Source organism: Poecilia latipinna, unplaced genomic scaffold, assembly GCF_001443285.1.
Source record: "Poecilia latipinna isolate Pla-1442-1.1 unplaced genomic scaffold, P_latipinna-1.0 Scaffold45, whole genome shotgun sequence".
NCBI lineage: Eukaryota > Metazoa > Chordata > Actinopteri > Cyprinodontiformes > Poeciliidae > Poecilia > Poecilia latipinna.
The window spans coordinates 96,853-109,811 of record NW_015112661.1 but is presented as its reverse complement, the minus strand read 5'-3'; the positions used below and the strand labels follow the sequence as shown (position 1 = coordinate 109,811).

The 12,959-nt window shown below is 37.6% G+C and overlaps 1 protein-coding gene across 1 annotated transcript; it reads right to left on the bottom strand.

Moving 5' to 3' along the window:
• Positions 1 to 161: 161 nt before the first annotated feature.
• Positions 162 to 12,632, bottom strand: LOC106957847 (cylicin-1). The gene is made up of 24 exons (XM_015049374.1): positions 12,524 to 12,632; positions 11,915 to 12,039; positions 11,390 to 11,488; positions 10,819 to 10,884; positions 6,898 to 6,976; positions 6,645 to 6,691; positions 6,481 to 6,561; positions 5,878 to 5,991; positions 4,994 to 5,071; positions 3,885 to 3,927; positions 3,751 to 3,791; positions 3,605 to 3,656; positions 3,409 to 3,515; positions 3,210 to 3,275; positions 3,014 to 3,043; positions 2,858 to 2,938; positions 2,675 to 2,776; positions 2,518 to 2,580; positions 1,551 to 1,610; positions 1,426 to 1,479; positions 1,235 to 1,339; positions 1,086 to 1,151; positions 941 to 997; positions 162 to 793 (listed from the first exon to the last, which is right to left on the bottom strand). The coding sequence occupies exons 1-24, from the start codon at positions 12,543 to 12,545 to the stop codon at positions 329 to 331; spliced, it is 2,103 nt and encodes a 700-aa protein (XP_014904860.1). The 5' UTR covers positions 12,546 to 12,632; the 3' UTR covers positions 162 to 328.
• Between the last annotated feature and the right edge of the window lie 327 nt (positions 12,633 to 12,959).

Sequence of the window (12,959 nt, the reverse complement as noted above, 5' to 3'; positions counted from 1 at the left end):
TCCAAAAGTCTTGCATGTGTAATTGTGGGGGTACAATAAACACAAAATAATGACACCACAGTTTTATTGTCCAAACCATTTGAAATTCTTTAATGCAGTTGAGATTTTGCTTGTTAATAGTGAAATTTTCCTGCATTTTCATGTTCAAAAAACCCCAACAATTTTTTTTATTTTTATTATTAGTTTTTATTAGTGTTAACTCTCAAGAAGCCAACAGAGCTGACTTGCACGTATATTCAATGACCATGTTTGAAACGGCCATAAAACATACCCAAAAGCATTGTTAGCATTGATCTAGATTGATCAGCACTGCTTTCATCTGGTCATGTCATGGTTGGTAAGGCTTGGGGCCTCTCAGGAGGTCACTTGAGGAGAGGGTGGTGGTGGTTCTGGTCGTTCCATCTCCATACCTCCTGGGGTTCCCCATCAAGGCCTCCATGGGGCTTTTGGACCTGTGAGTTGGAGCCTTGTCTCCAACGGTCAGGTTGGTGCTGGTGTAAGGCGACTTGTAGGTGGGTGAAGGATCCGTCTTCACAGCAGAGGGAGGTGACACAAAGGACGAGGACCCCGTGCTGCTCCGATCAGAGCTAGCGCCGCTGGATGCAGATGACAACTTATAGGTGGCTGAAGGTTTCGGAGGATCCATCTTCACCGTGGAGGAGAGAGACACAAAGGACGAGGATCCGGTGCCGCTCTGAGCAGAGCTGACACCGCCGGAGGAAGAAGGTAAACTGACGCTCGAGTCTGAAGACTCTGGTTTGGGCTCACTGCTTTGGTCACCTTCAGGGCTTTCCTAGAATGTAAATGACACCAGCCTTTAAAAAAAAAAAAAAAAAACAACCCAAAAATCTAACTGGAAAAGCAGAAAAAAAACAGGTCGTATGTTTTTCTTTGAAATCGGGACAATCTGATGACATGTCCATTTAAGGACTCTCTTTACCTGCTTGTCCTTCTCCTCTTTATTCTCCTTGTCGCTGTCGGATGATTTGGATGAGTCCTGCTCAAACACAAACAGATCAACACTCCTTCATCTGGCCTTCAAAAAAAAAAAAAAACAAACCCACATTTTTTTTCCAACAGAATACCTTTTTCTTTTTGTCCTTTTTCTTCTTCTTCTTCTTCTTATCATCACTGCTAGAAGAATCTGAGTCCTTGAATGAGAACACAGAATTAAAACTGGATTTCAGTTTCCTGTTCATTGCACAGCACCTCAACAAGCTTTTTTTAATCAAACCTTTTTCTTGTCTTTCTTTTTCTTCTTCTTCTTGTCCTTTTTCTTCTTTTTCTTCTTGTCATCATCACTAGAAGAATCACTAGAAGAGGAGGAGGAAGAAGAATCCTGGATGGACATAGCAATTGATGCATTTTTAGTCTTTTCGGTGAACCAAGTAAATCACACAGATACTTGAATGATCAATCGGTCACCTTCTTTTTCTTCTTTTTCTTGTTCTTCTTCTTTTTCTTGTGCTTCTTTTTCTTCTACAATGAGAAAATAGTGGTGAAACAATCTTGTTTCATTGTATGTTTGATTTTAGAACTGCACATCATACCTTGCTGCCATCACTATCAGAAGAAGAAGAAGAAGAGCTTTCATCAGAAGAGCTGGAGGACTGGGAATGACATCAATCACATGGTTAGATTTACAAAGCCTCTGCATGATGGACACATACATAGTGACATAGTGGTTGTTACAGTGAATAGTTTTCAGAAGCAGTTTCCACCTGTTGGAAAGTCAGCGCTCACTACAAATTTTACATCTGGTCTGTCTTTCTATAGAATGAGACCTGTTCAGGACAGAAAAATATATATTGGGTGTAATTGGTGAAGAATTAATGGCTATTATAACTACTATCACGTTAAAAATGTCAAGTACTGATTTTCAGTTTAAGTGTTGATTAAAGTGTGAATTATCCATCAGTGTTTTTGACTTTTTAACCTCAAAATTTAAATATTTTGGCTGCATTGCTCTGTAACTTCAGCAACTGTTTCCATAGTACATGCATACTTTTTGTCAGACTGTACAGACTTTACAGTTTTGGGAATGAAAACACTATTTATTGTAGATTATTTCAATTATGTGACTTACAGGTAGAGTATTTTTAATCTTGCCAATGAAGGCCTTTTTGAGACGCATCACGATACATTTGTGACAATGGAGCTAAAGATGCTTATGAAGCTAATGGAAGCTGACGATTCAATCAGCTCAAAGAGAAACAAAACATATGGGCAACTAAAAATAATATTTCTAAGGATAGGAGCTTGTTTTTAACTATATAGGCAGTGATTTTCCTTTGGAAAACTGAAAACCTTTTGAGCGGGGTGGGTGGTCGAGGTGGAAGGGACGCTGGTGAAAAATATTTTAACTTTGTATTATCTAGATTTCTCCAACTATAATTTGTCTTAATGCAAACAAACAAAAACTGTGAAAAATACCAAAAGATAGTTGAAAACACTATCCTAAATCTTGAGCAAGTTAATGATGGAAGGGATGAAGCATTGCAAAAGGACTCTCTCTACCTTCTTTTTCTTCTTCTTCTTCTTTTTCTTGTCATCATCACTGTCAGAGGAAGAGCTAGAGTCCTGTCAAAAGCACCAATGTTAGCGCAGTCTGTTATTCGTATCACAATGAAAACCTAAATAAAGCCAAGACAAAACAGAAGGGCTATGGTCAAACCTTATCCTTCTTTTTCTTGGTCTTCTTTTTCTTTTTCTTCTTCTTCTTTTTGTCATGCTCACTATCCGAAGAAGATGATGATGAAGAAGATGAACTCGAATCCTGCAAAGGAAGAAAAAAAAATGATCATTTTATTCTACTTTCAAGAATCAAGTAAAACATCGTCCCTAAAGACTATCCAACCTTCTTTTTTGTCTTCTTTCTCTTCTTCTTCTTCTTCTTCTTGTCGTCCTCACTGTCTGAGGATGAGGAAGAGCTGGAATCCTATGAAGGAAGAACACCAAAAGTGAAGCGTGAACCAGAACCTCTCAAACATCAATGCATGTTTTTGTCGCAAACCTTATCTTTCTTCTTTTTCATCTTTTTCTTTTTCTTCTTCTTTTTCTTTTCATCTTCACTATCAGAGGAGGAAGATGAAGAAGAAGAGCTAGAATCCTGTGAAAGAGGGAAACCAATGATATAAGGCAAAATGCAAGATGACTTCTTGTGAAGAAGCAGACAGAATGCAAACCTTATCCTTCTTTTTCTTCTTCTTTTTCTTCTTTTCATCCTCGCTGTCGGAAGAGCTATCAGATGAAGACGAAGAGGAGCTGGAAGATTCCTGTGAGCAAGAAAAAAAAAAATCACAATATTGTAAATACAACTGTTTTACAGAATGTGTAATAAAAATGGTGCACTTCTTGTAGCTTCTTGTTATTTTTAAAGCAATTCTCCTTAAAACAAATCTAATGCACCTTTTTCTTCTTCAACTTCTTCTTCTTTTTGTCCTCTTTCCTTCCTTCTCCCTCATCATCACTCAGGTGACCATCCTCAATGCCAGAAGGAAATGGCTGTGCTCCCCCTAGGGAACAGGAGACATCATAGCAACCTCAAAACAATTCTTCATGGAGCAGTTTGATCAGGTTGATACCCAGAGAGCTGCACACCCACCAGCTTGTGTGGTGGAGAGGGTGCCCTCTACTGCTGATGTAAGCTCTTTGTCCTGCCAGAAAGAAACAAAAAACAAACAATATAGCAATGATTTTCACTGAATGAGCATTCGTAATCATGTATGTGGTGTTAGCAAGATTTTCCACCTTGTCAGCATCTCTGCCTCCACCAGCTCCTGTCTCACCACCTGCAGCGTAAAACATAAGCCGGTTGATCACACTGATGCACTTAAATCAGCTTGGTTTATTTGTGTTTTGTTCTCTGTGTGTACATTTCTCACCTTCACCTGAAAGAGCACTGCTGGGGTCTTTTTGCTCTTCATCCTGAGAGAATCACACAAGATCAAGATCAAAGTTGCTTAATTAAACTGAGTCAGAATATAAGATGAGGTGCTAAAAAATGCACTAAAACATATAAACAGCAAATATAAGAACTCAGAAGAGTGGAATTTTTATTCTTCAGCTCCATTAGTATCAACTGGGTATGTTACTTATGATGCCATTACCTTGTTTTATGTATTTATTTTTTTATTTAACAATACACTGAACATCTGAGAATGTCTCATTAGTGCTTCTAACAGGTCAGATTGGAAATTAAACAGGACAAAAGTCTAGCCGTCAGTTTCACTTCCAATGTCAAGCATCTAACACCGACAGGTTGGTGAATCTTCATAAAATCCTGTCACTTAATTATTGGATCATTGCTATAATAACTGAGGCACAAATTAGTCACTTTTGCAGGATTTTAAAGGTTTGGTGCATGTGGCATGTTGTTGCTGCACCCAACATCCGTTTTCTGTTTTGTTTTTGTTTTTAATCTATGGCAACCATGCTCAAATTTTGTATAATAAGATTAAAAATTATGCATTATTTCCTCATTGCATTGTGTAATCTATTACCATTGAAATGTAAGGCAGATTCATGTGATGGGCACCAGTATTTGGACTAACATTTTGAAACAGCAATAAAGCATGAATTTAACCAAAACTTGGTTGTAAAGTTATGATATTCTCATTCATTGACAGTGATTCACAGGCTGAAGAAGTTGTAAATGTGAACAATAAATGTCGAATATAAGCAGAAATTTCAAATAACCCTGACCTCAAAGTCCAATATTACTGCTGTGAATATGAAACCTGGAGAAACCTGAATGCATAAACAAACCTTTTTTTTTTTTTTTTAATTTAGGTGCTTGTTTAAAGCAATTCATCCAATCATAGGTGCTTCCGCAGAGAGCACCTATGATTGTGGGTAAAATAAATTTTACCCACAATTAACCCCACAGCAACAGCATCAAGATAAACACAACCTTGTGCTGCTTATTACAACAACAGTTAGCCTTGTTCATGAGCAGGGGCATTCAGTTTGCACAATAAAAGAAGAGATTTGCCTTTTTCTTATCCTTTTTCTTCTTTTTCTTCTTCTTGTCTTTCTCACTATCAGAGGATGAAGACGAAGAGCTGGAATCCTGCATGAATTAAGAAAAAAAAAAAAACATCAATACTTAATTTATTTTTAAAAATTATGAGACCTGTCTAAAATTAGCTAACAATACAAGTGGCATTAGCCAATATAAAGACGAAAAATCAGCTGAAGAGCAAAGAATTGGTTCTGGGGAATGTGAAAATGAAAATAATAGCGCAAAAAGCTGCAGGTCAGTAAAATTACCAGCCACAGGAATTAATCAAAATACAGGCTGAAACAAATTTAGTCATCTTGAGATGTTGGGTGAAACTTTTGAGAATCTAGATCCTCCCAAAAGGGGGAAGTGTGTCCCTGAGGGTTTGGGATGACGGTGGCTCAGGAGGCAAGTGTTCAACCCCGTGTATCTCAGTTGTGTCCTTGTCAAAGACACTTCATCCGCATCGCCTGCTAGGTGTGGTTCAGGGGCCTGGTGGTGCCCCTTTGACTACAATGCTCCTGCCACCATCTGCGTGTGAATGACTGAATGTACTGCAAAGCTCTTTGGGGTCCCAAACACTACACAGGCACAAACCATTTAGCATTACTGTTTTCAGAGAATGTCTAGATCTTAAAAGTAAATGTACACATGCTCCATTAACTTTCTTAATGACTCTGTTGAACCACATTTCAAAAGTAATGTCTGATTTTAATTGGTTAATTTTTAGTAGATTTTTGCTTTGGTCAGTTTCAAGTTAGTTTAGTGACCATGATAAGTTTTTCGGTCATTAACAGAGGGGTACCAACAAGTTGTCAATGTGTGTAATTAGACAAATATAATCTAGTTCTGCTTTTCTACAAATGACACATAACCTTTTTCTTGTTTTTCTTTTTCTTTTTCTTCTTCTTGTCCTTTTTCTTCTTTTTCTTTTTCTTGTCATCCTCACTATCAGATGAAGATGAACTGTCAGAAGAAGAACTTGAGTCCTACAAGAAAAGAGAAGTGAATGAGTTGTAATCACACCTTTACAGAAGGTGCAAGGATGAGATTGACATGTTTCCACATTTAACCTTCTTCTTTTTCTTCTTCTTCTTCTTCTTCTTCTTCTTCTTCTTCTTATCATCCTCACTGTCAGATGAAGAAGAGGAGGAAGAGCTATCTGAAGAAGATGAACTTGAATCCTATTGAAAAAAACAGTAATTAATTGAGATATATACATTTTTTAATTTTAGTGAACAAACTGGGAAATCAAGATAAACACAAGCAAATCATGCCTTCTCCTTTTTCTTCTTTTTTTTCTTTTTCTTCTTTTCATCTTCACTGTCAGATGAGGAGGAGGAAGAATCCTGGCAGATAAAAAAAGGACAAAATATTATATTTAATTAAGATGTGGGTTAGGAATTTCATAAAGTTCAAAAAGCACCTAGTTATTGCATCATAATCACAAGAATATCTGCTGGGTGATATTTTCATACCTTGTTCTTTTTCTTCTTTTTTTTCTCCTTCTTATCCTTTTTCTTCTTCTTATCACTTTCGTCATCTGATGAGTCGTAATCCTGAATACACAGCATTTACTGCATTACATGTAAAGTTCTAAGAGAAACATGTTTGATATAAATATTGATGATATTTTTCTTACAGGCTTCATGTGCATGCCTTCTCCAGTTTCTTCCAGACACTCGGGACCTCAACGCCACAGATTCCAAAAAATAGAGTTAATTTTTTAGTAAACATTCGTTTCCTGACCACAGGTTCACACAGAAACTGTATGGACAAAATGTAGCCAGAAAGCAGCATTTAATTAACTGGATTAATTATAATCTGATAGGGGTTTATTATCATTGAATGCTTATGATCCGAGAAGGCACAAGGAGAAATCGGTGAATGTTTACCTTCCTGACAGACGATGATGCCCTCCCAGACCTTCTTTTTTTTCTCCTTTTCCTTCTTTTTCTTTTTTTTCTTCTCATCCTGTAGCAAAATATGGAGCACAGTATTTTACAAGTGATTTTTTTTTTCTATGATCCATCAGTGTTGGTCATCTAGGGGAGGCTGAGAATGTAAACATCTGCTTTAGCTTAGAAAAACAATGAGAAAAAGAATTATAAATAAATAAACTACTGGTTTGAGCCAAAAAACAAAGGTAAAATAGGCTGTAGTCATTTGAGTGAAGGTTATACCGAAAACTTTTTTCATATTACCCATCCATATTAACAACCACATTGTAGTGGGATTTTTACTGAGCAGAAAATTGTAGCTGAACATCACCCTGAACACATCTATGATGGAGGCAGCATTAGGTCTGGTAAAATGTGTTTCTTCAGCAGAAATACAGAAGCTAGTCTGAATTTTTGGGAAGATAGATGAAGCTAATTGCATGACAGTCCTGAAACATAACCAGACTTAAGACCTGAGACTAGGGTGGTGTCTCCTTCCAGCAGGACAAATACTCTAAACCTATAGCCAGAGCCACAGTGGATACATTTAGGAAAGAATATGAAAGCATTAGAATAGTCCAATTAAAGTCCAGACCTGCACTGCAAAAATCACAAAATCGTATCAAGTATTTGCTCTAGTTTCTAGTGCAAATATTTTAGTCCACTTGAAATAAGCCAAAACTAACTTACAAGTAAATTTTTCAGCACTATATAGCAGCTTGTTTTGAGTCAATAGTGATGAAAAAGTACTAGTTCTGTTGGCAGATAATATCACTGATAACCAAACATTTTTCCCCATGTTATAAGTGAAAAAAATCTGCCAATGGAACAAGCACTTTTTTTTTTAATCAATATAAAGGAGTTATTTACTCAAAACCAGCTCCAAAGTATTGCTGGGAAGTTACTTGTAAGTTAGTCTTGTCTTAAGATATTTGCACTAGAAATCAAATCAAAAATACTTTGGTAAGATTTTGTGTTTTTGCAGTGTAGATTTAATTTAGAGATCATGTCAAAAATTGATGTTCAGACGCTACAGATCTAATCTGACTTAGGTGGAGTCTGTTGGCAAAGATAGTTTCTATAGATATGCAAAACTGATAGATACATGAGTTGCAGCTGCAATTGTGGAAAAGCAAGTTCTACAACGTATCGTACGAGGCCTGGATACAAATGCAGGCCACATTTTTCTTTTTTTTTGTTGTTTTGTTTTTTTGCAAACTTTCTGCCCTAAAAAAAAAAATCTGTTTTACCTTCCACTGCATGTTAGTCTAAGACACAAAAGTCACAATAAATCACTTATGTGGTTGTAACATGAAGATATGTGAAAAAGGTCAGGTGGAGCAGGACAACTTCGTGTCTGCAGTCTGAAACACTTCATATCTCTGTGAACAGGCAGGTAAAATGGCTCCACATGAAGTTACGTAGCTTACATGTAAAAACACATACAGCTGCATAAAACTAAACCTACAATATTTTAAGGTATTTGGGTCATGATCTTCAGAAATAAAGCAATCAAATCTTACATCCTGCCTCCTGGAAGGCTGGATTTACAAAGAGTGATTCAAACATTCTAGCTGGGTGTGTTCCTCTCCTTGGTGCTGCCTTGTGCTATATCAAGTAGAAGATATGGGAGCCTCTGTCTTGCTTAAGAGGAAACAAAAGCCAGAAATTTGCACACCTTAAAACCAGCGTGTCTTCTTAGAATTGAACTGCGTGTTCAATTCTAAGAATTGAACATGCAATTCAACTGGATTTTCCAGTTGTTTCTATTTTACCACCCATTTTCCAGGAAAAGCCTACCTGCCATCTTATCCTGTGATGAGGCTGCTAACTTTAATTTTTTTTTTTATATATAATTAAAAAGGTACAATTTTATTTAAAAGTTGAAACCGATAACATAGGTGGCCTGTTGCAAATTTATATTGTTAAATCTAAATTTGCCACGTAGACATAATAAATTATATGGATGACAGTAAATTTTAGATTTCTTTATTCCAAAAGAATAGTACCATTTCACCTAATGTCTTTAAAAAGACTGACACCTGCTTGGAGCAGATGTTACATGGTTTTTTTTTTTTTTGTGACAAAAAGCTTTAATTGGACATTTTTGATTGAAAGAACCAATTTCTCTTTCAGTTTTCAAAAGGAAGTGTTAGTGGTTCACACTGCATAATGAAGCCTAAATAAGTGGGCACTCTCTCACTGGAATCAGTGCTGTTGGAATTTATCCTGAAGTACTGACGGGTATTTTGGAGAGAACATGTAGTTATGACATGTCAGAGCAAAGGAGGAATTACAAGGCAGGAGTTTTTGTTAGTTGTGCAAGAATGACGAATCATGTGGCGAATGCTGACTTTCTCCTATTTTGTTCACATTAGACATTTAAACTCATTTGAAAAGGCTTATTTGTTATAAATGTGTCACTTTCTTTGCCGTTTTCACAACCAGCACAGAAAAAGCTCAGTGACATACAGATTGTCTATTTGATGCCCCCGTTGTGGCTAGGATCTTGTTAAGGAGAGACAAGTGGACTTTCATCTCATTAAACACGCTGAACTAGATGCAGATGTGATGTGGGTCTTTGAGCCAGGATTAAACAAGCACTTCACAGAATGTCTTGCAGAAACATATTTCATATTCTCCAAATGATTCTGAATGAAATACTCCACCATAAGGATCATAATCTTCGATTAGTGTGGAACTCAACCAGCGGTTAGCCCAAGAGGTGGACGATTGATGTAAAGTTGTATTTCAAAGTACACACATTCTTTGATGAAAAGGTACGAATTGATTTGCTCAGGAGTTACAGGGAATTACTCTGTTCTCCACTGAGAACATTAAAGCAAAACTGCATTTTTGAACCAGTGAGCACCATGGTAATGAGCTGGAAAACTGTCCTCAGAAAGACTAACAAGCTGAGGAAGTTTGACCAACCGTCAGTGTTTTCACTTACTAATAACACTGTGAGCAGTTTAGCAGCAGTGAAGCATAGGGGTGGATTTGTTGTGGTGGGGGTTTCTGTGGGCCTGAGGGATAAAGTACGAATCAGCATCATGTCAGGGTCTGTCTGAAGGTATTAGATATGTAAAAAAATATAACCCATCTGATGGCAAAAACAGATAGCTTTACGATATGACGTCTTGCTGGTGCAGGTACAAATTATTACAAAAATGTAGAGTGTCCTTTAGGGCTGCGCAGTCTGGTAGACAGCACACAAAAAGGCTGTAATCTGTAGATTTTCAAGACAACTGGAGTTGGGAACTGTTCCAAATACCTGCCGGTTTTGACCCACGAACTTAAAGTGACGTCCAACAAGTTGAGGAAGAAGTGAGGATTCATTTTTTTTTAGCATCTCAGAGTCCAAGCATACATAGAAACTAACAAAAAAACAACAACAACAACAAAAAAATGATTTCACCAGAAGAAAGTTGAAGTTTTGGAATGACCCAGCTGAGCCCAGAACTCAATCTAACAGGAAGTCTGTGGAGTCACTTTCAGAGTGCCGGTGTTGAGAGACGTCCTTACTGGAGTGGGTAAACATTGTTGAGTCAAAAAGTACTAAAACATCCAGGTCAGGGGTGTGTTCTCCTATGACAGTCACTATATTTACATTTTTAAACAAATAAATATTTTATTATTTTAGGTTGCATATTACAGCCATGTATGTACAAATGTTATTTCACCTTTATTAGTAGAAAGGGATTCATCAGGGGAGTGTGTTGGGTTGTGTGTGAGGCCGGTTACAAAAGCCAATTGTCTTTTTTTTTGGTGTTGTTGACATATCGGTTTTTATCGGTCATCAGAAATGTTGATAATATTCTTTTAATATAAGCAGCAACCAAATGCTTGACCAGCATAAACTGGTGCACAACTTACCTCACTGTCACTGTCTGAGGAACTACTGGAGGAAGAAGAAGAAGATGATGATGATGAACTGGAGTCCTGTTGAGAAAGGTACAAGGAAGTTACTTCATTTCATATTTTGCATAAAAATATATTTAGTACCCAAGTAAAAGAGTCAGTAAACAGTCTGGAATGAGGATAAGCCACAGATGGGTAGAGGAGTGTAGGGGTGTAGCTGGCAGCAGAAGGGTGGAGCTCTACAAACACTCTGCTATACACACAATGGAAAGTTACACACACACACCTGCGGCAACTATGCTATGATCCAATCCGTCAGTTGTAACACACTGAACTAAAGATTTCCATCAGCTATCTATCTCCCACAAATGGTTGCGTGGCTACATGGAGCGAACACAACACTTCCCCTTCTCTGTCAATAAATTATTCACAGTTTCAGTCGAAGCCACACCCGAAGGAAGGTGACCACAGCAGCAATTTTCATGATTTCATCATATTACACACAAGCAAAATAGAAACTTTGTAAGCATCAATCTCTGTCTCGATTTCCCTTATGATGCTTTACTGAGATTCATCAAACACCTACCTTCTTCTTCTTCTTCTTCTTTTTCAGCTTCTTTTTCTTCTTCGCTTTTTTGCCAATACCCTCATCTTCACTGTCTGTAGAGCTGTCCATTGAGTACATCTGCAAAAATACAAAAAAATTGTTTCCCATATAACCAGAAATTCTGAGGATTCAGATAAAGCGATTAATTAAGAAGTGAAATGGTAACACCTAGCAACTCTTAATTTGAATAAATTATTGTGTGTGTTGTGTTATTAAATAGATTGTTGTAGGTTTGAATCCACCTTCTTCCTGTCACATGTTAATATGCCCTTGAGCAAGGGACTTAGCCCCAAGTTGCCCATCTGGATCTCCATATCAGTGCATAAATGTGTGAGCATTTGTGAGTGCAAATGGGTGGATGTGGGGCTCTAGTGTAAAGCGCTTTGAGTGGTCAAAATGACTGGAAAAGCGCTGTTATTTGTTCAGTCCATTTACCACTTGAATCAAATTAATTAGTAGACATTTAGTGCTCTGCTTAAAGGTGGTTGTGTCCTTCCCATTTACCAGTTCATCATCATTTCCTGTCGGCTGTCCAGGCTGACCCTCACTCTGCTTCTTCCCACTTAGGTCTGCATCTTCTGTCGCCTGCAGATCTCCCGCTGGCCGGATGCCTGAAGGAACGGCTCCACCTGGTCGATAGCAAGAAAGATACACGTATGCTTACTCGTTTTCTGTTAACTGACTGCAAAACGTCAGTTAAAGTCAAGTAGGTGGCATTTATCTACAGACATAAAGAGGACTGGTGTTTTCAAAACAATACTTTTTTCCCCCCCTCACTGTTTGAATTAAAGCAAATGAGACTTGCATGGATGCACTTCCCTACAATCTGACTTCCTGTAAAGGTCAGACAGAATTAATTTATTCAAGCAAGGCTAGAAATGTTGTCATATGAATCCTATGCCTTAACCTAATGGGTTATTCATCAGCTACAGATATAGAGAACTGCAACACTCAGTTAAAAAAAAAAAAAAGGCAAAACATCTTTGTACTTTTAGCAAATCACAACGGTCGTGAACAGGACTTTATAAAGCAACTGAAGTCAAAAAAACAAACAAACAAACAAAAAAAAAAACTGATCGCCACGTTTGTCAACTAAAAGCATGGCTTGCAAACCTTTGGAGAGGGAAGAATCCATCTTTGTCCAGGCGTATCCTCCTTCCAGGAGGACCACGTCTCTTCTGATGGACACACCTGTGAGAAAAGGTGTGGCTGTATAAAAAGCTTGTGGGTGGGGAGCTGAAGGAGGCGTAAGCTATATCGGAAATACAAAACAACTCGTTTCAAATTAAAGCCCTCTTAAAAAGGAAACAGCTACAGAATTTTCATAGAAGGTAAACTCTACCAGGCAAGGATCAGGTGACTTTTATAGAAATAACTGCTTTGTTTGATTAAATTACTCATATTTTCAATATGTTTCGCGCATTTTTTTGTTTGTTTAGATTGTATTTTGAAAGGAAAATTATTTGTACCTGTGTCATAAGAGGCTGATTTACTTTGTGGCCTGTGGGAGCTGGTAATACAGGTTCCACCGCAGGCCGAGGATTGTCAG

What these genes read in the sequence shown, in the direction of transcription:
- LOC106957847 (XM_015049374.1), bottom strand. Translation starts at nt 12,545, where the DNA reads ATGGATTCTTCCCTCTCCAAAG. An exon ending in CCTCTCCACCACACAAGCTG is followed by an intron (nt 3,516 to 3,604) that starts GTGGGTGTGCAG and finishes CCTGTTCCCTAG; the next exon opens with GGGGAGCACAGCCATTTCCT. An exon ending in TGAAAAAGAAGAAAGATAAG is followed by an intron (nt 2,939 to 3,013) that starts GTTTGCGACAAA and finishes CTTCCTTCATAG; the next exon opens with GATTCCAGCTCTTCCTCATC.